General features: G+C 46.2%; 1 protein-coding gene across 5 annotated transcripts; it reads right to left on the bottom strand.

Annotated features, from left to right (window-relative positions):
• Nucleotides 1–871: 871 nt before the first annotated feature.
• On the bottom strand, nucleotides 872–26383 carry SLCO4A1 (solute carrier organic anion transporter family member 4A1). Of its 5 annotated transcripts, XM_031590025.2 has the most exons (14): nucleotides 26288–26373; nucleotides 18127–18205; nucleotides 17765–17850; nucleotides 13352–14252; nucleotides 12457–12547; nucleotides 11523–11644; nucleotides 11188–11299; nucleotides 6834–6988; nucleotides 5978–6173; nucleotides 5285–5450; nucleotides 4474–4646; nucleotides 4267–4331; nucleotides 3607–3755; nucleotides 872–2768 (listed from the first exon to the last, which is right to left on the bottom strand). In XM_031590025.2, exons 4-14 carry the CDS (start codon nucleotides 14112–14114, stop codon nucleotides 2619–2621), a joined length of 2142 nt encoding a protein of 713 aa, XP_031445885.1. In that variant the 5' UTR covers nucleotides 14115–14252; nucleotides 17765–17850; nucleotides 18127–18205; nucleotides 26288–26373; the 3' UTR covers nucleotides 872–2618. The 5 variants fall into 5 exon arrangements, with proteins under 5 accessions (XP_031445885.1, XP_090008145.1, XP_031445881.1 ...); XM_090152019.1 differs by lacking the exon at nucleotides 18127–18205 and having other exon boundaries at nucleotides 3602–3755; nucleotides 26288–26383; XM_031590021.2 differs by lacking the exon at nucleotides 18127–18205 and having other exon boundaries at nucleotides 26288–26383.

The following is a 26383-nucleotide window of genomic DNA, read 5'->3' as shown; positions in this document are numbered from 1 at the left end:
TGTCTTGCCCCTCTGTGCACTCTGGGATGGGACAAACCAGGGCAGGAAGCACTTCAAATCCATCTCTGAACCACACGTACAGCTTTATTTGCTGCTGTTTTAAAACCTCCAGGAAGTTTGCAAACTCTTTGCTGGAGAAGAAAGGCTCATTGACTACCCGGGTTGTTGCCTACAACAAATAGCGTGCGGCTCTTCCTGCTCAGAGCCCCTTGCGTGCTCCCATTTGTTTTACCTCCCTGTGACATTTCCTGAATACCAACTGCTGTTTGTTTGTATTCTTGAACAGTGTGAATCATCCCTTCGGCAAACAACAGCCGACACAGGACTTTGTCCTCATTTACGTAACGTGGGTGTGGGAGACGTCGTGTGGCTGTAAAGGGTCACTGCGGGTAGGGATGTGGCAGCAGAGAATTTCCCCTCTTGGTCCTTCCTCAGCAACCAATTAACTTCTTTTGCCTTCAAAAGCTATTATCCTCCCTAGAAGGAGGTGTACATCACAAGACACACACCCTCAGGGTCTCAGTCTCACCTGCTGTCCCACCAGTTGGATGGACCCTGTTAGGCTGATGGAAACACACACAAGCAACACTGAAATACCCATCACATTTCTAGGCCTTTTATAGCAATATAATACTTCATATGGGATCAGGAAACATACTCTCAAATATTTTGTTCTAAGTTACCTGTACACCTACATAACTCCTACTAGGAGTGCCCTGTTACTACTTCCTGAAATCCATCCCTCATCAGTGCCACAGCATCAGGATAACCCTCCTCCCCAACCCCTCCCTCCTCTCCCCCACCCCTACCCCCCCCTCAATGTTTTATTTTGCTCTGAAAACAAGAGATTCAGCAGATAAGGCTCATTTAATAAGCACAAGGATTGCATTCTGATATCTGTATATATATTTATATATTAAAAAAAATTCTACCTTTCATAAATACATCATACATAAAACGTGTTCCCAAAATACATTCATGCGTTTTCCCCTTTTGAGATCCCTGCTTGTACCCAAAATATCTGTAAGTTGGGAAGGGCAAAGAGGGGAGAGAAACTCATGTCTGCAGGTGCCTCAAAAACCAGGCCAGGTTGTGAAGAAGCCTTTGGTGTCTGGGTGATGCTGAGGTCAATTCCTGCATCCATGTGTCCAATCCTGACCCTCTGGGACAGCAGGGCTCTCCTGCATTCTGTACTCATTGTGCCCTTCATCATCATGCTGCACCAGCTGACAGTGTTTAAGCAGCCAAAGGAAAAAAAATGCTCATTACATGTCTGCTTACGAAGGCATAAATATACAAAATATACAAAACAACCACAAAGCAATTGCAAGCAGCACCTGGCACAGAGCAGTGCCAGCAATGCAGCTCAGTAACACATGTCCTGTTCAACAGAAGTTCCAGTGCAGCACCTCCAGGGCTGCCCACAGCCCTCCCCATCCTCCACAGCTGTACCTGAACCTTGAGGCTGTGCAAATGCAGGCAGACGGAGCCTCTGACCCAATGGGGGCTGTAGGGTAAGCCAGGGAAACTCCTGCTGGATGCTGAAATTCCCCCCTTTACCCCTGGTCAGTATTGCAGGTGCACACTCAAAGCCATTTTGGGAACCCTGCCCTCTCTGCCTGAAGCACACACTGGGTATAGGTCAGCATCTCCTTTCCATAAAGCAGTCTGTCATTATGGTGAGCTCTCCCTTAATCTAGCAGTCGAGAGAAAAATAAATCCATTCTGACTTTTGCATGTACCCAAAACCAACATTGTACAGGGCAACCGAAGAGAAGCATCACATAGATCCATATCTCACATTCTCCTGCATCCAACAAACAGCAAGAAACACAGTAAAGTTTTGCACACTACATTGCAAAAGGCATCACCTCTCAACAACACAACAAAAAAATGAAGTGTCACCACGATGTAAACCCTGCAGGAAACAAGGCAGCGAAGTACAGTGCTCAGCAGCTCCCAAGGATCTCTGCCTGTAGTGTACTGATGGATTTGTTGGACAAACCTCATCCAATCCTATCTCCCATTGCACAGGAATACCAGCTTGCATAACCAGATGCTCTGCTTCTAAACAAAAAGGTTGGAGGACACCAGCACGAACGGATGTGAAGCTGTGTGTTGCAGGAAGACAGTGCTGGCTGGGCTGTCTGCTTTGCATCCAGGAGTTTAAGGGCCAGTCATCTTTACAATGCAGATTGCAGGACAGCAGGTGTCTTTTCAGGCAAGGAAGTCTCATGGGAAGTTTTGCTACAGTTGGCTTTACAACTGAGATAGTAGGGACCGGATCCTCTAGTGGCTTCAACCCCACTCACTCCATTGGAGTTACTGGTGTCTGTTTCCACTCATGGAGATCATGGTCCTTGCTTGTCACAGACAGAGAATAAAACTACGGTAGCCCTTTCTTTAAATAAAATTAAATAACTGCATATTGCATCAGCACACAACTTGGAATGTGCTTCTGCTGTTAAGAAAATAGCAAGCACACCAGTGATTAATTAAATTATTTCTCTTGAAGTAAAAAAAGTGATAATATTACTAATAATTAAAAACTTTGGGGCTGCATAATGTCTTTTTGTCGTATTTTCGAGACTGAGAAAGTCACTGGCATGTGCACAGCCTCATATATCCTCCTCAGCTGGGAGCGAAGGTTTGGTTTCCTGGAGGTCCCCATTGTTATTTTCTGATGTGTCTGAGCTGCCAGGGGCTGATTCTGTCGGCGGTGGTTTGTACAGCACACAGGCGATGGTGAAGAAGGTTGTCCCAAGCACCTGCAGCCACCAAGATCACAGAAATCATAGAATCACAGAATCATGGAATCATTAAGGTTAGAAAAGACCACTGAGATCATCAAATCCAACCATCAGCCCATCCCCACCGTGCCCACTAAGCCATGTCACTCAGTGCCACATCTGCCATGTCTGGAACACCTCCAGGGATGTTGACACCTCCACCTCCCTGGGCAGACTGTGCCAATGCTTGATTGCTCTTTCTGAGATGAAATCTTTCCTTATATCCCATTACTCCCTGTTCTCCCCTAAAATAGATGCCCAGCCCTCACTGGGTACAAACAAGAAAAGCAGCGCTTTAGTGTGCAAAGGATTTTGAAAGCCACTTTGTCACAATAACTGCTAAACACTGATCTCTACATCAAGTGCCTACTTGGGAGCAGTTGAAACGATGGCTTTCAGCTAATAAATAGGAATCACACAGCTATGCTCTCATATTTTCTAGCAGCGATCAGGAAACAGTTATTTACAGCGTGCCCACAATGGCATCATTCACTCACTAACACTACAGTTATACACTTTACTCAATTTTTTAGCAAAAATCATTCAGTAACTGTTTGGAGAAGATTTTTCTTATGGTGCAACAGAAGCTGTAAGCCTGGAATGTAGTGGTAATTTAAACGAACAGTGCCTGGAGCACCATTACCTGCTGAGAAGCAAGAGAAGCTTTTGCCTTCTCTGAGGATATTTCTTGTCTTAAGGTCTAATTTGGCTTTGGAAGGGGGCAGATGGGCATAGCACAGTTCTGTAAGACTGTCCCCCAGCATGAGATGCTGCCTCCTAAACACTGCTTGATCAGAGTGTGAAACTCCAACCTCACCTTGTAGACCAGCCCGGTGACCAGGGTGTAGCGGCTCATGGCTGAGTTCTGGTACACATAGCAGGAGCCTTGCTCACCACACTGGTCCTGCCAGAGCAGGCAGGATTTGTCGATCATCGACCCAAAGGCAATGGGGCCAGGGATACCTCCTGTGGGAAGACAGAGCCAATCCTCAGACTGGGCAGAACCTGTGCATCAGCTTTGCAAGACACGAGGTGCTAGCAGAAATGCACCAGGCACTGTGTCTACTATGATGCAGCAAACTCATCCCGCAGACATTCAGAGCTGTGCCCAAAGCATGCTGAATTTCAAGAACTGAGAGTCCAGGCAGTTGACTTTTGACCCTGACCTACTACTTGCACAAGTACCAAGGAGCCTCTGCTCCTTTTTTCTTAAAATAATGACACGCAGCCAGGACATTCTCCTTTGCCCCATCTGTGCTGCGTTATGGAATCCCTCATTCATTTTGCAAACTCTATGCAAATAGAATTAAGTTTATTTTCTGAAGGATAGCAAACAAGGGAAAACATCTTCCATTCAACACCTCATGTCCTACCCCATCCACTTCCAATCCAACCTCTTTTGAACACGGAACAGCGTGGGGCACACTCTTCAAAGCCAACAGACCACACGGATGTGCTGTGCCACTCTGTACTGTACCTAGCGTTCGGACCACGATCCACTGGATCCCAAGTGCAAATGACTTTTGTCTGTCGGAGACACACCTGGGGAAGAAGAGGGCAGTTCAGCAGCGCCACCAGGCTGCATGGCACCAACTTTCCCATCATGCCTTCCCCGGGGTTTGTGCCAATGGGGTAAAATGGAGGTGGGATAACTGAGGCTTCTTGCAGAGGATCCTGGGCTTACCGTAGCGTTGCAGTCAGGGCAGGAATGCTGCTCAGGAAGGTGAAGAGGATCACCACGAACATGAAGAAGAGCAGCAGAGTCCTTTTTGCACAAGGGGAAGTGCATTTCCCTGCTTCTGCCTCACCAGGGCCAAGCAAGAGAGTTTTCTCAATGCAGCTACATTCACGGTAGACCTGGGAAAGAAAGGCTGGTGAGCAGATTGCTGGGGAGAGCGTGGTGATAGTCAGGACTGGGTTTTAAAAAGAAATGAATTTGGAGAGGGCAGAAAGCAGCTGTTTTTGCTCCAGGTGTGGATTGAAAAAGAAATCAAGCTGTGTTCTTGACACACCTACTTCAAATCAGATTATTAAATAAAGAAATCAACTTTGCCAGGCAGCACTTCAACACTGAATGTCATCATTACCTATCTTGAGCCTTTTCCTGTGTCTATAAGCTGTATGCTGAAAATATGTGGAGGTGCATCATGTGCACTGAACACCAAAAACAAACCCCATAAGCACTGGCATAGGAATTAGGTGCTCACCAAACTTCTCTCCTTCCCTGGGTGAAATCCCATAGATCTCAGTGCAGTCTGACCCAGAGAGGGGCAAAATCAAAGTTGGGCACATTGAGGGAAGTGAAGCAGGGTGACCTCCAGAACCTTTTAACTTCCTTCCAGGTGAGCACATCCTCTATCTGCTCCGTGCTGCCTCTGCCTTTTACACTGACTTGCAACAAAGCCCAAACCTGAGTATGCTTTTGCAGAGCCAGCCAAAACATTCCAAAGACAGTGTGCTGCTGCCTTATCAATACACGGTGCTGTGGGACATACCTTCTTGCCATTCCGGAGGTTTTCAGACACTTTTCTGCACCCAGCATGACAAGGAGAGTAATACATAACATCATCACTTCCACAGACAGGGCTGTAGGTCTCCTGCAGGCAGCCGCACTCTGCGTTGCACACTGCTGTCAGGTTCAGCTGGCCACCAGGCAAAGTGCTAAAGGAAACATGGGAACAGTCAGTGGGGAGACCCAGAACGGTTCTCCAGGATGAAAAAGGGTAAAGAATGAGAAGGATAAGAGGGGAAACAGAAGATGCAAAAGAGCTCTGGAGAATGTAACACCAGGCCTGGGAAGGGTTTCATCTCACCTACTTGTAGCCATGAAACAGGAACTGTGCCCTGTAGCTACAAAGGATGCTTTAGTGACCAGATCAAAAGGAGATATCTACTTTTGAACAGGAGATCCCACATTATTTGTGCAGAGGGAGATCTTGTGAAGACAACAGAAGAGTAGAGACTAAGATGCTGCTGCTGCTGACCCTCTTGCTGGCTTACACTCCCAGCTGAATGCAAAAGTTTGGATATATGTACTTTGGGGATATGGTTCTCACTCTCAGTATCTGCCTCTAACACTGACTGGACATTATCTCCCATCTCTAACCCTAAGCAATGGCCAACATCAATACCATGTGTTTGGCACTGTACTCCAACTAGAGCCACACAGTACAAGACATGGTTATTACCTTCCGTTGTACATCTGAGTTACTCCTGCCATTGGCATGTTGGGGCAGTGAATGAAAAAAATGAAAATAGCTAGCAGACTTGACACTGTGCAAAGTAAACACAATTTGATGATTCCTGAGCAGCGGAGTTTAAATTTATTCACAAGGAATCCTCCCAGGAATGTGCCTCCGCCTCCAGCCGGCACAACCAGATAGCCTGAAAAAGGGAGACAAAATAGCACAAGCAGATTTAGAAATATCAGTGAACAGTTTCTCATTTATCTCATTTATGTCATTTATCTCATTATTCTCATTTATACATGCAGTGTGTCTGCATGAGAATAACCCTTTGGTTGTTGAGTTGCTTTTTGGTGGGAGTTTAGGAAAGTTTGCTACAGTAAGTGCACCTCCATAGTTCCTAGGGTAACGTGGCTTGAACCTGGTAAGACAAATTCTTTTCCCTCTAGATCTTAAAAGAGACAGTTTAAGAAGCACATCGTGAATACTGATACTTGTTTGGAACCCATGGAGATTAAAATTTCTTGGTCTGGAATGCAAGAGTTAATTGAAAATCTTCCCATTTTCTGATAAAGTATTTTTGTTAGAGGCGGTTGTTGATGTTGCCTGGTTATGTCCAAGAAGGAACTGAATACAATTTTTCACCTTTCTCTGGGTAGTGACAGATGGCTACAGAAGTGATGCATTTCTTAGTGATGTCAGTAGATAGAGCTCTGAAAACACACTTGGTACAGACATGCTGATAGGAAATGATCCTCACTGCCTAATAGTGGAAGACCTTTCTGTAAATGAATGGCAAAGTGTGCTTGTCTCATTCTGCGTGAAAACTGAAAAACATAGCAAAACCAGGTTTCCTTACCAAAAAGGGTGGCAGCTTCAGAGGCACTTAAACTAAACTGAGACTCCAAGAACTTGGGTCCAAACGTAGACATCCCAGCAATGAGAGTGGCTTCCGTCGCTCCCGCTAAGCAAAGGAAGATGAAGGTGGGATTCTTCAGGAGCAGCAATACTGATCTGGGAAGAACAAATACACTGGAATTGAAGTGCTGCAGCACATTTTGATTACAGATGTGTTACCTCCACACGTAAGACAGGGAAGCATCACACCATACTGCATCCCATGGAAAGAAGAATCCCAATAGGAGCTTTTAAAAGAGCAGTGACCATCTCCACTTCAACTTACTGAATTCTACCAGCCAAGGAAGGATGCAGAGGATACCCTGACTTCTCCCCATTCGACTGCATGGTGAGAATCAAGTTTGCCCTTGAACTCTGCCTTATTATAGAACACCTCTTGTGTGTCTACTGCTGTTGCTACTACAAGGCAGCCAGACTCTGTGTGGTCTTAACTGCCCTCAGGCATAAGCTTACCTTCGCAAGCTTTTATAGCCCCACCAACAGATGGATGCAAGGGAATCAGAGCAATGTCAGCCAAATACCTAAAACTGGAGGGAACAATATGGGATTTTTCTCTGTGGACTTCATGAAGGCACCAGATGGGTTCAACATAGGTGTGGATGAGCAAATAAAAGCACTGTGTGTAATGTGATTTGCACTAAGGATGCTCACATGGCTACAACTTCTATTTGGGTCTTTTCAGTGGTAATTTTCCAACATTTGGGTCCAGGATGCAAAGCGTGTAATAAGTTCCACTCCTAAATGGGATAATTGTGGAGGCACTCTGTTTGACACCAAATCTCAATCACTTCAAAGTTGTAGCAGTCCCTAATGGCAGTCATCCTGGGACTCCTTTGGGAAACATTTACGAGCTAGGAACAAAGTTCTGTTATATACCTATGTACACGTGTTTCTCAAGTGCACACGTGTCCTCATGAGAATAACAATCACTTACAAACATGTTTTTTTTGCAGCTCGTGGGAAATACCAGGCAAGTCTTTCTGTATGGAGGAAGCACTTCTAAAACACCTTATATCTCACGGGAAAACAGAAAGCAATCTTTCTCCCACAATCTAAGCATAGTTTTATGTGAAGATTAACATCTAAGTTGAAACAATACATTTTGTTTTTGACCTACTGGGATTTAGTGGAGAGCCAGAGATATTCATGAAAAATTGCCATATGTCATTTATATGCAGAAAGAAGATCCAGCAATAATTCCATCTCTGAGACACAGAAACACCCTCAGGCACATGGAATGGCCTCAATTATTTCCCACTATCTCGGATATTGGACTAAGAGAGCTGCTTTGGAGGGAGCATTTTGTAACAAGCTTGAAATTCTGCCACATAACTTGCCCAAAGTTTAGCCCAGACCAGTACAGCAAATTGCCTTGTTTTGGGGTATGGCACAGCCTCATCGTACTGCAGCAGCAGCAACTGGCACCCAGGGGATGCTCACTGAACTGAAAGGCACCATCAATTAACAGGTAGTGCTTGGGAAGAAATGTGAAATGGGAGAAAATCTACTGCAGAACCACCAAGTGTGTGCAGTGCTCAGCATCAGATACGCTAGGAACTTAGGGATTTACCTGGTTTAACCCAAATGAAGTGGACAATTCCATACTGTCAATAGAACAAAGAGGCTGAAAGACATATATATGACACATTCTTACACCTTGATTTCAGAGGGCTCTATAATAACCATTATCTAGCCATTGGGCTAGATAATTTACTAAATTTACTAAATTTACTTAATTTACTTAACTATTTAACAGGAATGGTCTTTTCAACTGTGCTTCTTTCAGAAGAAAAAAGCCTAATCTCTTAGCTAGAAAACACTCCTTGTAGGTGTTGTGACTGCTGTAGAAAACATACAATGCCTTCACCATTTACAGTTCAAGAGAAAAGAGGAGAGTGGTTCCCTGGCAAAAGCATTACTTTGTACCTATTGGCCAAAGGTTGCAGGTAGGAAATTTAAGAGGAACAACTTTCAGTATGATGAATGACCTGCGTCATTTCTTGTTTGCAGACAGAAGAGGTATTTAGGAAATAATGTATATAAAGACCTCAACAAAGTCAACACATCTTTTTATCGTTAGCAGCAGGATTTTAGCCACACCCAGAAACCACATAATTTTCAAGAAGTCTCGGCTGCCCTTGGATTTCACAGCCAACGTGATTTCACACTACTTCCAGAAGTACCCTACCATGCATAAAAGCCTCATCCTACAAATATTTACTCACACAGACATGTGGGCACCCTTTCCTCTTGTAATGGTCCTGTTAAGTGAATGGGGAACATATCTGAGGAGCAGTGCAAGCTGCCAGACAGTAACACCACATAGCCACGTGCTAGCAGTCAATAGTGATAGATGAGTATTTGTGCAATCTTACATCATGTGAACAGGGATTTTTCCGGCACACAGCAATGACATCTGCTGTCACCACCACCAAGTGGATCGAGCTTCTATGTCCCAGAGGAATGAAAAACATCCTCTCCTTACCATACTCATGCTGTAGTAAGGCCACGACACATGCCAAAGCCCCATCCTGCCTAGTAGCCCAAGGGAGACAAGTGAAATGCTGGCTGTAGCTTGCAGCCCTGAAGACTGGCAAACCAACGAGTGATCTTCAAGCTTCACCTTACTTGTGAGGAGCAAGTCTTCTATCCTGCCTTGGTGTGGATCTGTGTGTCTTCTCTTTGAACTCCTCTGCACGGACATCAGGGGATGTTCCATGCAGGCAATCATAAGGAAGCAGAAGGAAAGTGCTCTTTTATCATGCCTTTTCAGCCCAAAAACGAAGACAGAGGGCAGAAGCCTAAGCTGTCTGGGCTTTGTTCCTGCACGCTCCTGCTTTTAGGGAGCACCGTGAATACAGCAATGCATTAAGCTCTCTTAGAAAAAAACTGATGGTGCAGAATAGTATCCTATTTCATCTCTGTTTCTTCTTATCTTTGTGAGATTCTTATTGTCTGTACTCTGAGAAAATCTGTAGCAGCCAATCCGTCACCTGAACAAAAGCAACAGTGTCCTTTGGCCTTGCTCTGTGCACAGGGCCACACGTACCCAAGGGCTGCACACAGATGTGGTCTCCTCTTTAATGGAAGTTTCCAGAACAGCAAGCCTTTAAGGCACTTCCCTTTCATTAATCAAAACCAGGGAACACAAATGTCTGCTGGGTTTTTGCATTCAAAAGAGATTTCTGAGGTTTAGAAACAAGAAAAAGCACGTTAAGAGCTAGACTGATCTGAATGGTGTGAGATGAGCCAAGCTGCCTTCAGTGCTCATTCTTAGGGCATGAGGCGTGAAGGAAGACAGGCCCAGGACACCTCTAAGCACTGCTAGGACAGTCCCCATTGGGAATAGTAGGAGCTTTGTTCAAGGTAAGCAAGCAAAACATAAAACCCTGAATTCATCCCTCTCTGCTGCCCAGTTTGTGTTGGTTTCAGTCATAACCTTATCATCATTTAAATGCAGGTTTTGAATTTAATTTCCGTGTGGAGAATAAGTCATGACCTTGGAAAATGGCACCAAGTCAAGTATGCCATTTAATAACAGTATTGAAATCTATTCCATGTAATATTCTTCATGAAACTGCCTTAACCCCTGGTAAACTTCCCATGAGGTCTCCAGGATTTTTAACTACCCCTTTCTGTGTGAGTACCTGCGTTACTCAACACGGATGGAGTGCTGCTCACAGCTCCTGCACTGAGCACCTGTTTCAGCCCTCCTTTGCCTGCACAAAGTTCTGAAATAACACAGCATGGGCTCTGGCAACGTGTCAGACATCACATGCAGATGCAAACTCCTCCCTAAGAACGGTCCTGGGAGAAATGCAAAAACGAAAAACCCCTTTATTGATGGCAAGCTCGCCATCCAAAATGAAGCAATGCCCAGATCCCTCTGCAACACCCACAGTTCTAGGCTCAGTTGAAGCCAAGCCAAGTAAACAAAGAAGCAACTCCATTTAAATAAAACTCAAAACAGCAACAACAGAAAGCCATAAATGATTTCAAAGATCCAAGACTTGATTTCATTTTGGCCTCTTACTTGTTTTTACCCAAAGTTCCAGGATTCCTTTAAACCATTTCCTACCAAACATGTGTGAGTGTTCTTGCCCACACGACATGCCCTGGGATTTCACTTGTTGCTTTGGAAAAGAGCTAAGAAGTTGTAACACATAAATGGAATCAGAAGACACAAAGGCAAAACAAAGAAACAAAAAAGCCTGTAAGAGGCAGTGAAGGAGGTGACTGTCTGTACCAAAATGAGCCAGCTCTCTGTGCATCACCCTCTGGGGCAGCTTTCTCACCGAGGTAGGTCTTTAACTGTTTTCCCAAAGTCTGGATCTGATGCTTTTTTGTGGCTCCCATCCTTCAGCTGATGAGCCTCTGACACCCTCATAACAATATACCTCTGGGACCCTGCAAACGAGAGGCAAATGGGAACAAGGAATAGGTGAGACACGAGACATCGGTGTTACCAAAGGGGTGGATTTACAGCAGGGAAGCAGGCAGCTGGAGAGCCGAGGGGTGAAATTAATGTATTAATTACAATTTGAAAACTAGAAGCTCATCCTCCGTGTCCACCCCTGTCTCCCCAGCTACAGGAGAGTGCAGGCACAGCCCCCCCCTGCAGACTGCCTACCTGGGAGGCGCTGGGGGTAGCCCAGGATGGGGATGGAGATGAGGAGTGAGGCTGCTCCAGCCCCCAGGAAGCCGATCCACCATGCTCCCACCCACAGCGTGTTCTCTGGGGAGATGTCAGTCCTGCAAGAGACAAACCCAAAAGGACACAAGGGAGAGAGGTGGTGGTTCGAAACGGAGGGGGAAAGCTGGGCACTGCCCTCACTAAAGCTGGCTGAGGTTGGGGGAATGATGGGGACATCACTGAAGGAAATTGCCTCTCCTGGAGAGTTCTGCCATGTCCACCATCTGTCCTGCCTGACAGATGCACAGCACTTAGTGAGCTTGAGAAATTACATCATTTATTTCTCTTTTCATCTCTCGCTTGCATGTTTCACCTCATCCCATTTCATTTGTGCTTTGGGGGTTGCAGTGAGACTTGTTCCATCCCAGAGCCACCCTTTCAGCAAGACAGCTGGTGGAAATAACCCATCCCTTCCCCAAAAACCCCCTCAACCATTGTAGCCCATTCATCTGCCAAAGAGCCTATAGGCTAAGAGGTGATAAAATAAATTAGAAGCAATAAACAGCAGAGAGAGACAGACCAGGCATTGTGGCCAGATAGCCAGGAGGAAAAGCTGCACTGCTGGCAGCCTGGCCTGATGGGGTAACTCATTCAAAAAATTCACCTGCTGCTCCCAGCCTCGTTACAGCAGGCAGTGCAGCATAAGGAAGGATTTAGGCTGACAGGTTCATGAACAATTCTCTCCCAGTGACAGCATTACTGCAATCAACCATTCCAGCCTCAGCCCCCCTCCCCACAGAAATGCTGCTGAACACAGCGGGCATTTTCCCCCTGGCAAATGAGTTATTTTCCTGGATTTTTTTTTTTTTTTACCCCAAAGGAAACATACAGCATAAAGGAAAAGGAACAAGATTATTTTTTAGCCACTTACTCTCTGCCAATTTCAGTATAAATATTTAGAAACATTCCTCCTACCAGATAACCCGCTGCAGGGCCAAGGATTGCAGCAGTGTAGAAAACAGCTGAAAGGGAAAACAAATGGTGTTAGAGAACCTGCAGAACTGCAGTGGATGTGCTGCTGCTGGCGAGTGCTGACACCCACAGTACAACCAGCAGTGCTGAGGAATGAACAGCCTGGAGAAGAGAAGGCTCTGTGAAGACCTCATAGCGACCTTTCAGTATTTAAAGAGGGGCAGTAAGAAAGGACAGACTCTTCAGTCGGGTCTGTTGTGGAACAGGTTGCCCAGACGAGTGGTGGTTGCTCAGTCCCTGGAGACATTTAATGTCAGGCTGGAGCAGGTTCTGAGCACCCTGCTGTAGATGTCCCTGGTCATTGCAGAAGGGTTGGACCAGACGGCCTTTAAAGGTCCCTTTCAACTCAAATGATTCTACGCATCTATGAACGGAGCATCCTTTCTCAGTGAAGCTGCACTGTATGTTGCAGCGGCAGCATCTAAACAAACATTCTTCCCGTGCTCTGGCACTGAAGGGGCAATGCCTTGCATGGACATGATGGATGGCCAGAGAAGGTAATGCCATGCACAAAGCAGAGATTGTCCTCAGCTGATGGCTGTGCCAGGAACACTAGCACCTCCTGCTCTGCAGGACTGCAGGAGCGAAAATGCCCAGCTGCACCCGCAGTGCCTGCCTGCCAATAAATGGAAGGGAGAAAAAATAATGAAAACCTCCCAAACAGCTGCTTCTCTCTACTTATCATCGTGTCTGTCATCAAAAACAAAAGACTTGGAGCACCTCTTATGAAAACGCCCAGGGCTGCCAAGGCAGATGGAGCAGACCTCCCCCCAGCCCCTTTGGCAGCCACTCACCAATGTACACAGGGGAGTAGTTAGTCTTGACGTTTTCATCTAAATAGGTGACGCCAAGCGTGTAGAGCGGCGTGGCTCCCATCCCATGCAGGAACTGCCCCAGCATGAAGACAAACCTGTAGCTGGAGAGGCCGGAGGCAGCCACAGAGCATGGCAGGCTCTGGTTGGCGGCACAGACGCCCACCTCAGCCGAGGAGCGCACCTCATAGCGGCCCGTGGTGAAGTGGGGCAAAGCGAAGAGCAGGGAGCCCAGGCCCATCACCAACACGCCCCAGCCCAGCCAACGTGGCTTGTGGCCGTTCCCCCCAAAATAGCTGACGAAGGTGAGGCAGAGGCAGGCGGCGATGTCGTAGGAGCTGGCGATCAGCCCGCTCTGGTAGCTGCGCAGGTCGAAGCGACGCTCAATGGAGGTGATGACCGTGTTGATGAAACCGTTCACCGTCATGCCTTGCAGGAAGGAAGCCACGCAGAGGAAGAACAAAACGCCCTTGGAGGTGTTGAAGAGCTGCAAGCAGCCAGGGGTGAACCCTCCCCAACCGCACGCCAGCTCCTCCTGCTCGGCTGAGATGTATTTAATGCCTTTGGCCTCGCAGAGGGGCAGCCCGCAGGACTCGGCGCCGCTGGGAGTGCCATTGCTCAGTGGCGTGCCGCTTGCCGAATCAAAGGCTGAGCTGTCCTCACCCACAGGGGATGGGCTGGGGAAGACGAGAGGCTGGGAGAAGTGGAAGCCATTCTCCCCCGTTAAGTGATGGGGCTTTGCCATGAACGGCACAGCAGAGCGGGTCCAGTGTTGGCTGCGGCTGGGGCTGCTCTGCAGGGCGGTCAGCGTGTGCCTATTGCGGGGCTGCGAGTTTTGGCACACACATTAGATGGCAGAAGGCTGAGCCAGGATCATTGCAATCTGTGAACAGAGAAGTTTTACATATACTTTTACTATACTATAACCTAGAATTGTATTTCCTTTTGCAGAATGCTTTTTCTCAGTAAGTACCAGCATTTCGCTGTGCAGTTTGGCTGCATTTCCACCACAGTGTGCCAGTACCTCAGGTATTGGGGTTCCATTAATAGTACAGAAAATTATATGTATAGAATCATAGAATCATGAAGGTTGGAGAAGACCTCCAGATCACCAAGTCCAACCCCAGTCCACCCCACCATCCCACTAACATCTCCCTCAGTGCCACATCTCCATGGTCCCTGAATGCTTCCAGGGACAGCGACCCACCCCCACCTCCCTGGGCAGCCTATATCAGTGCATCACCACACTTTGGAGAATAAATGTTTCCTAAATCCATTTTGAACCTCCCCTAGAGCAACTTACAGCCATCACCTCTTATCTTAAAAGATGAACATTAAAAAGCTACACTAAAGACCAGCTCCCTGCCTGCTGAAGTCTTTCATCACTTCTCCCTAAAAGTGATCCCAGTTTGATGCTGGACCTTTCCTTTCTTAGGCACAGCCTCTTTCCCTTCCCTTTTTTTCCTGCGGAGAAATTTGTGAAAAGCTACAAGTTTCCTACTGTTAAAAGTCCCTTGGTTCCTCTTTCACACTATACTAATAACAGTTTATAATTATTCCGAGAAGTTTCCACAGTTGGATTGATTTTATCCCAGGCCCTGACATCTGTTTACAACTATTCAGTAAAATCCTTTCTATAACTAATTAGACTACGTGCTGCTGCAGAGCAAGCTGGAGGGCACAGGCAGCTGATGCTAACCTGATTACCAATGCAGACTATCTTCTATCAAAAATTCCCTCTGCTGTCCCAGCATCCCAGCACCTCAACATTGCAGAAAAACAGAAAAGAAAATTTTTACAAAAAGGGCATTTTTAGTTAAATGCATTGGCTGAACTATAAATGATGTAAACAAGAAACTTCTCCTTTGAGTGCAGATCTTAAATACGCAACAAACACTGGACAAAAACTGCTTTATTACAGAATATTTTCAAAGTATTCAGCATTTCCCAACATTTGCTGCCAATATTTATTTAAGAGCCTCCTATAGAAATGTTCCTCCTTGGATTTATCTAAGGGAATGGGAGAAAAGAGAAGGTTGTTGTCCCAATAAAATGAGCCACGTTCAGATTGCTGTAACCTGGAAATGTTGCAGAAATATTCCTGTAAACAGTAGAATTGTTTGACCTCTACCATTGGTTCTTAGAGGCACCAGGGCAGGTAGGCTTGAAGAATTTGATGCTCAGAAGATTATCAAGGTTCTGCTTCCACCCCAGAAGGCCAGAGGATACACCCCATATAAACGCATGTCAGTAGTGCTACAACAGCACGGGTTTAGCAGATGAGATGCACTCATCAGTGCACGAGGCCTTTCATTTGCAAATAACTGTAATGTTCACAATCCATTCTGGGGACCAGAGGGCACCGACTACGTCTGTGTCCAGTTTTCTGTAGGAATCTGATGATAGCACAGAGGCAGTGTGAATTTCACAGCCAAACAGCCACTGCCACACCCAGAGCTGTGTCTGTGGGTGCTGTCAGCACAGAAACCTGCAGGCTACTGCTAAAGCAGGGAAATGCAGAAACTATCTGCAGGCTTCAAAGTTTAGCTGCAGGGACAGACTTTTGTAATGTGTTGGCATAAAAGGATAATAGTTTGGATGTATGACCATAATTTTTCACTTTTTTGTCTCTCCAATGTCCCTGTGGCTCTTGTGGCTCTAAATCTATTTTTTCTCATCTTTGCAATATTGCAAACAATAAATAAGAGTGCTTTAGTACTCTATTAAACCCAGCAAGGATGACTGGCTGTTGGATCAGGTGTTAGGGAGCAGAATGGGTCACGTACCAAAGTGTAAATCAACAGACTGCAGATGCAGTCCACACACTGCACACAGTTGCCATTACATTTGACTACATCCATGAAGAAGGCTGCTTAGCTGACAACTGAATTTGCTAGCGCCAACTTCAGCAGGTAAATAAGCCCATCTCATATTGCTAACTGTACGATGGAGAGCCAAGAGTTCCCAAAGGGGCACCCAGGGGGAAGCGCTCGTACTGCCTCTATCAGCAGCTGGATGCCTCCATCAGTACATATTTCATGAGCCAGGAAGAGATTAGAGATTAGCATTAAAGTTTTCCCATCTTTAAAGTAGGAGGAGGAGGAGACTGGCCACCAGCTCCAAGTGACCGCAGCATCCTCCCTCCCGACTTTTGTTACCCTTAATCCTATTGAGTTATCAGTACACACAGTGTATCCCTCCCAGGAGCAGCAAATGCCTCCCCCATGCCCAGCAGCCTCACACTCTGCTCCAATCTCTGTCCTGGCCCCTCGCCCTGCACCAGCACAGAAGGGTTGCATTCAGTGCTCAGGGCAGGCAGCCCAGTGCTGCACGCTGTGCCTACCTCACTACCTGCTATCTCACCAAGTGTTTCCAAACTGGAACTGACACATTCCCTGGGAAGATGAGCTTCCACGTGAGCCATGTGCCACTTTAGGACAAAATATAATCCTTAAGGGAAAAAAAAAAATGCACAAACACAATAAAATTTTACTTCATGTACTTCCTAATCGTTGTTATTCATTCACTTACTGCTTCTCATTCATCTCTGTTTTTAACGACTCAGCTAGTGAGTTCTTGCTTGCTTTGAACCAGCCCCAATACTATTATGTCAAAGCTATGGATGTCCTGATTTTGCTGCAAGACTAGGACTCGTTATTGTTATTATTTTTGAAGACCTACAGTTGATTCCAGGCTGTCAACAGTACCAAATCAACACTACAGCGGTAGCAAGGTAATGAAAGCATGTATCTTATAATGGAATTTGTAACGATTACCTCTCCCCAATATTTAGCATTAAATCAATAGCAAAATGGCAAAACTTAGAAGCTTTTCATCAGGTGATCACTTAACAAGTCACAGGACCCATTAAAAACATGTTTTGTCTCTACTGAGGCCTGTGGTTAATGTCACTAATTAACTCCTAACTGGCATGCGAAATAATCCTATTTGCTGAAGCAAACCTTTCCTCTCACTCTATGATTTTTGAATTTCATGAGGTATTACTGTGGCAAACATCATCTACTCATCATTTCTGCTTTCCACAGCCAAGCACAGGGCAGATTTAATAATTTCTTCAATCCTATGGAAGCACACTTGCTGAGAGAAAACAAGTGATCAGAAAACGTGTTGCAAACCAGTGGGGAGCAACTGCCCTCCTCCCTGACCTACAGGAGAGCCTGGCCTGGCTGTATGGCCAACCCGCCTTTGGGAAAGCCCACATCCACACATGAGGCTCTGCTATCACTCCACACTGGGATAAATTCATCAAGGTTTGGACGCTTAATTTCTCTTAGTAACAAACAGGGAATTTGTCTTGCACTTGGCTTGGAGGATTATCGGTATTACTCTGCTGCAGATGATACACAGCATATGGATCAAGTGTAATCCACTCACCGGTTTAGCAGAGGAAAGCCTTGCAGAAGTGAGACAAATCCACACTGTGGTCCTGAGAACACGGCTGTCCTCGAGGGCTGCTTCAGCTGAGAGGGAGATAAAAGAAGGCACGCGGTGACCAGGCTGTTCTCTGGATGTGCAACACTGCAAATTGCTGTCCTGGCAGCTGGGGAACTTTACTCAGGGGATGTGAACACTTCCTATTACAGCACAATATTACAAAGCCTCCCTTCGGCTCAGCAATACGGGGGAGGCTGCTGTTGCCAGGAGCAGCCTTTCATCAGCAGTTCCAATAGGAACAGCACCATTCTGCACATACACGTTTCAGGAGTGACAAACACACCCAAAGAGCTCACGGATACCTCATGCTGTGCTCCCCACCAGTGGCAGTGCTGCAGGTGCACCAGAGGTGTGCTGTCAAGTGATCAGTCCCACCAGGGTCTGAAACACAGAACCCAGCAGCAGAAGCTGGCTTTAGATTATCACCGGAACAAGGACACATTTATAATTAAATAACGCCCAACTAGCAAAGATTAGCACTCACAAAATCCTTTGTATGTTTTCCAACCACTCTTCCACTCGCTGGCAAATTAATGCAATAATATGCAAGAAATCAGGAAGGTGGCTTGGATAATTTTCAATTAGCTGCTTGAAAATGCTTTGAAGATAAATCTAGCCAGATTTTCTGAGCTTACTTATTTGTTCCAGCTTATCTGTACAAATGCAATTGGCTGCAGCTGCCTCAGCCCATCTTCAAAAACTTGCCGTGCCAATACACAGAGCAGATTTAACCAGGCAACAATATTCTGCTGCAGCAAAGATTAGCCAGACAAAAGGTTCCTTTATGCCATAATGCCTAACTCCCTCTCTCTAATGTCACTCTTGCTTTAATGTCTTTTTCCTTCCCCTAAGTTTGATCAATGATGAGAAAGTTTCCATGCCAGCACCGCGGATGCAGCCCCAGTATTTTCCCATGATCTAGATCAACGCACATTATTTTCCAGCATTTGGGTTCTTAAGGATATTTAAAGCAGCTCAATATTCAGGACAATGTTTCTGCATGAACCATGAGTCAGCTTTTCTCCATGACTGTCACTTAGTTCCTATACATATCCCTTCTTGCTTCCAAAAAATGATGATTCAGGCAAATCCTGGATGAGATGTGCAAACTGAATGAGCCAAATTATGAAAACGAAACACCATTCTTTGCTGTGTCTAAAGATAAGAGCAATTATATTAAAAAAAGCAACATCTTATGCTATGCAATACGAGGATGCTGAGTGTAGGATAAATATCATTATGTCAACACTACCACCAATTACAGGAACATTTTTTTAAATCTTTTTAATCTTAGATGAGTGCAAAGGTAAAAATGAAAAAGAGGAAATGATACCATAAAACTTTGGGGAAGCTCTGCCACAAACAGGTGGATTTGGCATCAGTAAGATGAGTTGTAGATGGTGTATTAACATTATATATCAGTAGTGCATCCGCTTCATAAATAGAGGGCAACAGTCATTGCTGGAGTAGCAAAGCCTCTGCATGGTTTTCCACATGCTTGTCTGTTGCATCGCTGCTGGAACAGGCTTTTCATTGAGGTATCACCATCTGGCTTTTTTTCCCCTGAACAACCAATTCATGCTCTACATCAAGCTGCTCTCCCCTTGCAGAGTATCAGGAATTGGAAATTTGGATTTACTGTAACGCAGCACGAGCAGAAATGCTGTTGTTCTTGCAGCCATAACTACCCATACCCTAGCTCAGACCCCTCTTACTACTGTCACCTGTGCAAAAAAGCCCACCCAAAGCAATCAGGAGACACATGTGCATTTCCACACTTTTCTTTACTGCTGCAGCATGGGAAGAAAACTACACGAAACCCCAAGCATTATGAATTCCAGCACAGAGGAAGAAGATCTGCCATGGGACAAAGCCTCTACACCACTATTACATGCTGTGGGCTGTGAGGTAGGATGTCAACATTCAGATTAACTCATGTTTTGCTTCTTCTTGGGATGGGACTGCTTTCCAGCAGCTCTTTTCTGCAGCAGGTGGGCTTTCTAGGGCCAACCATGCACCGTGAGCCATTTGCTCTACCAACAGAGCACAGGCTGCAGCTCACAGCCTTCTAAGACACATTCTCCAGCTCTATGCCATGTTGGTGGATTAGATTCCCACCCAATTCCTGTCCTAACCCAGACAATACAGGGAATAAAGAGAGCACATTAGAAGAGGTGAACACATCACAGGAAAAAAAAAAAAACAAACACATCACAACACACAGAAAAAACAAAACCCACAAGGTGCATCCCCCAACATTCACTATCCTCAGAGAGCACGAGTCCCTGAGACAGGCTGAGAGAAGGGTGGAAAGACAGCCAATACAGGAAGGATTCAGCTGAAGGAAGAGTATTACCCACACAAGCTCACTCTTTTTTCCAGATCAGCAAGTAATAGCTTCCCCAAACATCCTCCAGAGCACAAGCTCACTGGTGCACACCGCTTAGCCTGGATCTTGTTTAACATTCACTGATGCTCTCTAATCCTCCGAGGTATTAGTCTTGAGATTCTTGCCAAGCACAGGAACAGCACAGCACTCCCAGACAGCACTTAAATGAACTTGCTGCTTGAAATGGGCCATTTGGCACTCTACCATAGAACTCCAGCTGTTCTTTTTTTTTGTTAACCTCAGATGAGCACCTAGGAAGGCACTACAGCATGCAAAGCACACAGTTAAATAACCCTGATTTCTCTGACTCAGATGACTCCCTGCGATGTCATTCTGCATTAAGAATGGGATTTCTCTCTTAATCACGTGTTTAAAAGTTAAATATCTAATTGGAATTGGACATTCCTATTGTCTCTCCTGCCCACTGTGAAAAGATCATCAGGTCCAGCTTGTTTATGGCTCTCTAGCCATGTCTCCACCATCACTACTTTTCGTGTTTCTAAATCACCCATTAGTGCAGATATGATCTGGAGCAGGAATGGGCATATAATCATATTTCTGTTGGATTAGCCAAGCATATTATTTTGAATATACTCTGGTCTCCTGTTAGCTACAACAACGGAAACTGTATTTGATCTAGCACAAAGCCAGATGGTACAAAATGACCCCTTGGGCACAAAGCTGATGTGACACAAGGGCGTTCAGACCAGACCAGTGCTCAGGATCATGTAGCTGTAGGACTTCTGACTCAGGCATGCTTCCTCGAAGTCTCCTGGCACCAAGTACTCACTATCTGCCCTCCAATGATGAGCAAAACAAAACTGTCGTATTTCATCCTCTTAAAATAAACACCACGTCAGATTGGGGTTAGTTTGCATCTGATCAAGCAACACATCATGATTTGGAGATTTCTTTAAGAAAAACATGTTCTCATTGTGCAACCAAGAGGAAATGATGATCCCTGTCAAAGGAATCCTCCTTCTCTGACTCAAAATCCCAAACCAGTTCTGTAACCACAAACTACAGCAGTGATGAGATTTGGGCAGGAACACAGACCCAAAGAGAATGGATCAGACATTAAGGGCAGCACACGAGCAGTGTGCAAAACTGCTGATCATTGCAAATGGGGACAGGCAGAAGCTACGTGATGAATATGATGGCCTGAGAATTGCAGGAGGCTTTGAGAAGCCAGATTGAAGTCATCACTCCCTTAGAAACCTCCAAAAGGTTGAGTCCTCACCAATGTCTTTGCTGCAATCCCCTCTCATGGCTGCAGCCATGACTTAATGCAGAAGGCACAGAATGTCTCAGGGATGGCCACAAATCACAGCAGGGTGCACACAGGCAGTTGTGTTATGGCCTGATGCTTCCATGTGGCTGTGCGCAAGGAATAAAAATCACTGCTGACCAGAGGACATGAGATTACTTTGGGAGATGCTGGTGGAAAAATGCTTGAAGCCATCAGCTCAGATCAGCACCAGCATTGATGATGTGGTGAGGTGGGTCCGTAGGACAGTGCACAGGTGTGTGTGTGCTCTGCCAGCACAAATACTGCTGGCATTGCAAAGCTCTTACAGGATGGCACTCCTCTCCTCTCACAAGGCTCAATCAGGCCAGCAATTCATTCCCACTGCCAGGGAACAAATTGCTGCCAAATGGTATTTCTTCCTGAGATAAAGGAATAAACAGGCATATAATGTTCCCATTGTCAACCCAAAACATCTGCTGGAATTCAGAGGGGTTTGCTGTCCCTGCGTGCTGTGGGCATGGCCTCTGCTTTGTACCCTCTGTGCTCTCATGGATGAGAAGCACAGCCTCAGAGAGCAGCTGTGAGGGGACAGATTTACTCAGAAATCTGAAAACTGCCTTCAAGAGATTCCTGCTCCCATGCAGCAGCACAGCATGGTTCTTGTTTCTGACTTAGGAACTTTTTGGTTTGCCTTGCTGAGGTCCTGCCTGCTTCTCACAGCCACTGCAGTCCTGTGTGGCATGAACACAGCCTGGTTACTTACTCTGCACTCGTTTTTAATTCAATTTCTTCAGCATCTTATAGTAGTCCCTTCAAGGTTTTCTGCCAAATAAAAGGAACACACACTAAGGGGCTCACGAGCTCTATGGGGCAATGCTGTAACCAAGCCTCACATCTGGCCTGAAGGGTCAGAATCCTCCTCAGCACTGACTCCACTCCAGCAATACAAAGCGTAAAGCTGCTTTGAAAGCACTGACAGGCAATCCCTTTTTGGGGGAATTCTTATGCTAACATGAAGCCCTGTGGCATCTGCCTTGGCCTCCATTATACCAAAGCAGAGCAGGAGCAGGTCAGTCCCACAAGGAGCCAGGCTTCTGTTTCCTGGGCAGCTTCTGAGGTGAGAGCAAGCTTGAATTAGAAGTTCAAATCTGTTTTATTTGGAGGATAGAAGGTCAAAAATATTGATGCAGTTTCATAGAAGAGGATGCAAGGGAACAGAAAATCAAGCAGTGCCCATGCCCTCCAGATGCTGTGGGGAACTGTTTATTTCTGTATGATGGGTTAGGATCGCTTAGCAGAACTCTGTCATCTAGATGTATTTTTTTTTTCTATCTCTTAATGCCATTTAGAAAATTAACCCCTATCTCACTCGAGTTCACAAATGTGAAAGCGTATCTATAAAAAAGCCAAAAAGTACTTTTTCTTGGATTATTTTCAGCCAGAGCACTGCAAAGTCCAAGTATCTTTTGGGAAATAAAAGTGTTTGGCCTCGCTTTCTCCACATGAAAAAGACTCCTAAACCCCTTCATACCACCGAGCAGCGGTTAAAAAAACTTGTCAGCATTTCATTTTCATGCTTAGAAGGCCCAGCCCAAGATCTGAGAATTCAAGTGGCTGAAGTCTGTTGACATCACACACCAATATATTATATATATAAAAAGAAGAGGAATCAAATTTAGTTTTAGTGTAACTACACATAGAATCATGTGAGTCAGAAAGGACCTTTAAAGGTCATCTTGTCCAGCTCCCCAGCACCACCACAATGGGAGATCAGCCTAACATCTTTGTTGCATCAAGAATGCCAAGAATTTCCACCTTGCTGAACGCCCAACAGGGATAACGAGAATAAAGCAGAGATTTCCCACCACTGACATACTCCCATTGCTGGTAAACCTGGAATGATATTATTTCTGGTACCAGCAATATGGTAGTTGCCCAGATTTAGCAGTACTTCTGCCAGAAGAGAGACTTAAAGTTAGAATAACATCATTCTGCCAATATTAAATACTACACTTACTCATCTCAAGCTTTTGTCAGTACAAACAAAAAGTCTGATGTAACATCCACTGCTTAGTGGCCCTCTCTGAGCACTCATCTACGATCAGTCATCCTGACTTCTGGGATGGGATTCATCAAACAGACGAGTGCTCCCTCGGAGCACTTTCCATGGGAAGTGTTTGCAGAATCTCTTTGCTCTTGGATCGCCCAGTTTAGCATCACCGGGATGTTGCTCAAGGCCAAGATGACACAGAACTAATTATGTCTTGGGGAGGTCTAGCACTGAATCCATTCTGAAAAGGGAAAACAGAGTAGCAGCTCCAGTAGCAGCTCCTAGGGCAGCTGGGAAAGTTGCTGACATGCTGTGCTTGTGTGTCAAGTATGGGGCAGGAAGAGATGTGGTCAGAGCTGCTGTTGTCCCATACTGCTCATCGGCACAGAGATCAGCCCAGAAGTGGGCCCAGATAACACAGTTTTTGAGTCCAGGGAAAGCAGGACTGGTTTCATATCAGGCACTGAAATAAAGACTGGAATATCAATGCACTTCAGAGCATTACCCACCCTGTATGTGGGTAACAGCCCCTGCACCCTGCTGTAACACCAGTGTCCTGTTATCAAGAACAGAACCCGAAGGGGGGAAGGGAACCTTTCCCTTGAAACCATGCCCAGCACCTCACTATCCTGAAAGGCCAGCAGCAGGCTATCAGCTCTGCTAAGTGCTACCATGCACCTTACGAAGCATTTCCACTGCTCTTCATTGCATTAATGGGACTGTGCAAGACTTAAACATCCCAGGGTCTGAGTAATCAATGCATGAGCAGCAGCTCAGAGAACAGAACGGAAGAAACCACAAACCCAAATGGCAAAACAAAGTATTTGGCACCTTCACCCATGGGTTGTGACCAAGCCCTCAGGGAAAGGCAGGTTAGCAGGGCTTGGTGCACTGCGAAGTAAAGGGGAGCAGAACAAGGGCTCAGCAGGGAAAGAACAGAATGATCAGTACAAGGCAGAGCCATAAGTCATTTTAGGCTGCTGCAGGGTGTAAAGACCCAATCCAGGAGCAGGACCACAGCATGCTTCAGGCACACAAAAGAGACTAAGGCAGCCTCGAGGGGTTGCAATTGGAAATCATGAGGGGGAGAGCGGCTGGATGCTGATCTTCCTAAAACAGGGGTTATTTCTTTTGTTAATGGCTGATCCTATCTTCCCTTTTGTCTGTGAATCTCTAATCCGTATATAGATTTCCAGTAAGCACTTGCTCAGGTAGCTCCTAAGTTCCCAGAGCCAGGAATAACTACAGCGTGCATCGATGGCTGTTTCCAGTGTGTTTTGCCATCTCAGGGCAGGATCTCCACGGGGGTAACAGGGCAGGATCCACAGAGCATTGTCCTGCACAGCTCCTGGCACACCTGGGCACACCTGGGCACACCTGGGCACACCCATACCGCTCAGTGCCAAGCACGGGGCAGGTGTTTGCGGTCAGCCCCAAGGCAGAGGGCTGTGAGCAGAACTTCACATCATTTGTGGTAGCCTGCAGGCTGGACCTCTTTGCATAAAAATAGCTTCGCTTTTTTTTTTTTTTTCTTTTTCTTTTCGTTATTTGACTAACCCCTTCTCCCCACCCACCCTGTTTCATCCTATTTCTCACGTTTACAACAGCTCAAGGCATATGTCTCTAAAGATCCCCTTTGTTTTAGTTCTCCATCAGATGCGGTTTCAATGTGTGCTTTTACAACCAAGCGACTCCATACAGGAACCCAGAAAAGGGGGGTATGGAGAAATGGAGGTGGCAAACTGGGATAACTTCACGTTTGTAGTGTGTTGCTCTGTAAAATCAGACTATGGAATGGTTATAAAAGGCACATGCAACAAATTCATGTGATGAATGTCCAGATGAGTCTTCTGAGCGCTTAGAGCTGAAAAGCACGTTTTTATTACAACTACACTCCAGATTCATATCAACTGAGCAAATAGGTTAGCAAAAGTAATATAGGTCAAACAATGAGAGCACTCTGATTTCAGCCCAGCGTGCTGCCTGTGCCTTCCTTCTCTAACTTAGTTACTATTCCCTTGAAATAAGGATGCTGGTATTGCTCACATCCCTTTCACTTGCTGTAAGCATCGCTGTGCCATGCCTCCTCACCAGCTCTTCCTACTTTCCACTCCTTCTCTGCACCTTTCTAATTTCCCGTAGAAATATGGTAACGGGAGGGGTGGGGGAGGGTGGAGAAAAAGAAGAAATGATTCAGTCCTGACGAATTTCAGTTACACGGTGGTAAAAAATACTGTTCTGAAAGCATCGCGCTGAAAGCCCAAATGGAAAGTCTCGATTCGCGTGTGGCTATTTTTTTTTTCCCCCTTGAAGCGAGACACGCGTTTCCGCACACGATGACCACACAACACCCGCATGGCATCATCCGCTCCTCCCCGGACCCCGGGCGAAGAACCCCATCCTCGCCTCTCCATCCCCATCCCCACTTCTCCATCCCCATTCCCACTCTCCCATCCCCATCTCCGCTCCCCATCCCCATCGCGGGGCTTTTCTCACGCTGCGGCTCCTCCCGCACACATCCCCGTCGCCTCGGGGCTCCCCATGCGGTGCAGAGCTGTGGGAAAGGGATCTCATCGGGGGTCCCGCCGCTCCCAAAGCCCACACTGTGCCCCGTTTGGCTGTGCAACCAGAACCCTCCCGGTATTACGGAGCAGCCAACAGCTCGCGGTACCCACCCCGTGCTCCTCCATCCTTCCTACAGCCCTCCATCCCTCCCGTGTCCCCGCGATTACGATCGCGATCGCGATCCCGATCCCGGTTCCCCCCGGCCGGTACCTGCCGTCACTGCCGCCGCTGCCCTCTCGTCGCCGCCCCGCGCTCCGCTGCCCGCATCGAGGGCGCGGGCATTGAGTCCTGATGGACGTGAGCTTC

The sequence above is a fragment of the Phasianus colchicus genome, chromosome 17 (assembly GCF_987193195.1).
Source record: "Phasianus colchicus chromosome 17, bPhaCol1.hap1.1, whole genome shotgun sequence".
NCBI lineage: Eukaryota > Metazoa > Chordata > Aves > Galliformes > Phasianidae > Phasianus > Phasianus colchicus.
This window is presented reverse-complemented; position numbering and strand designations above follow the sequence as displayed.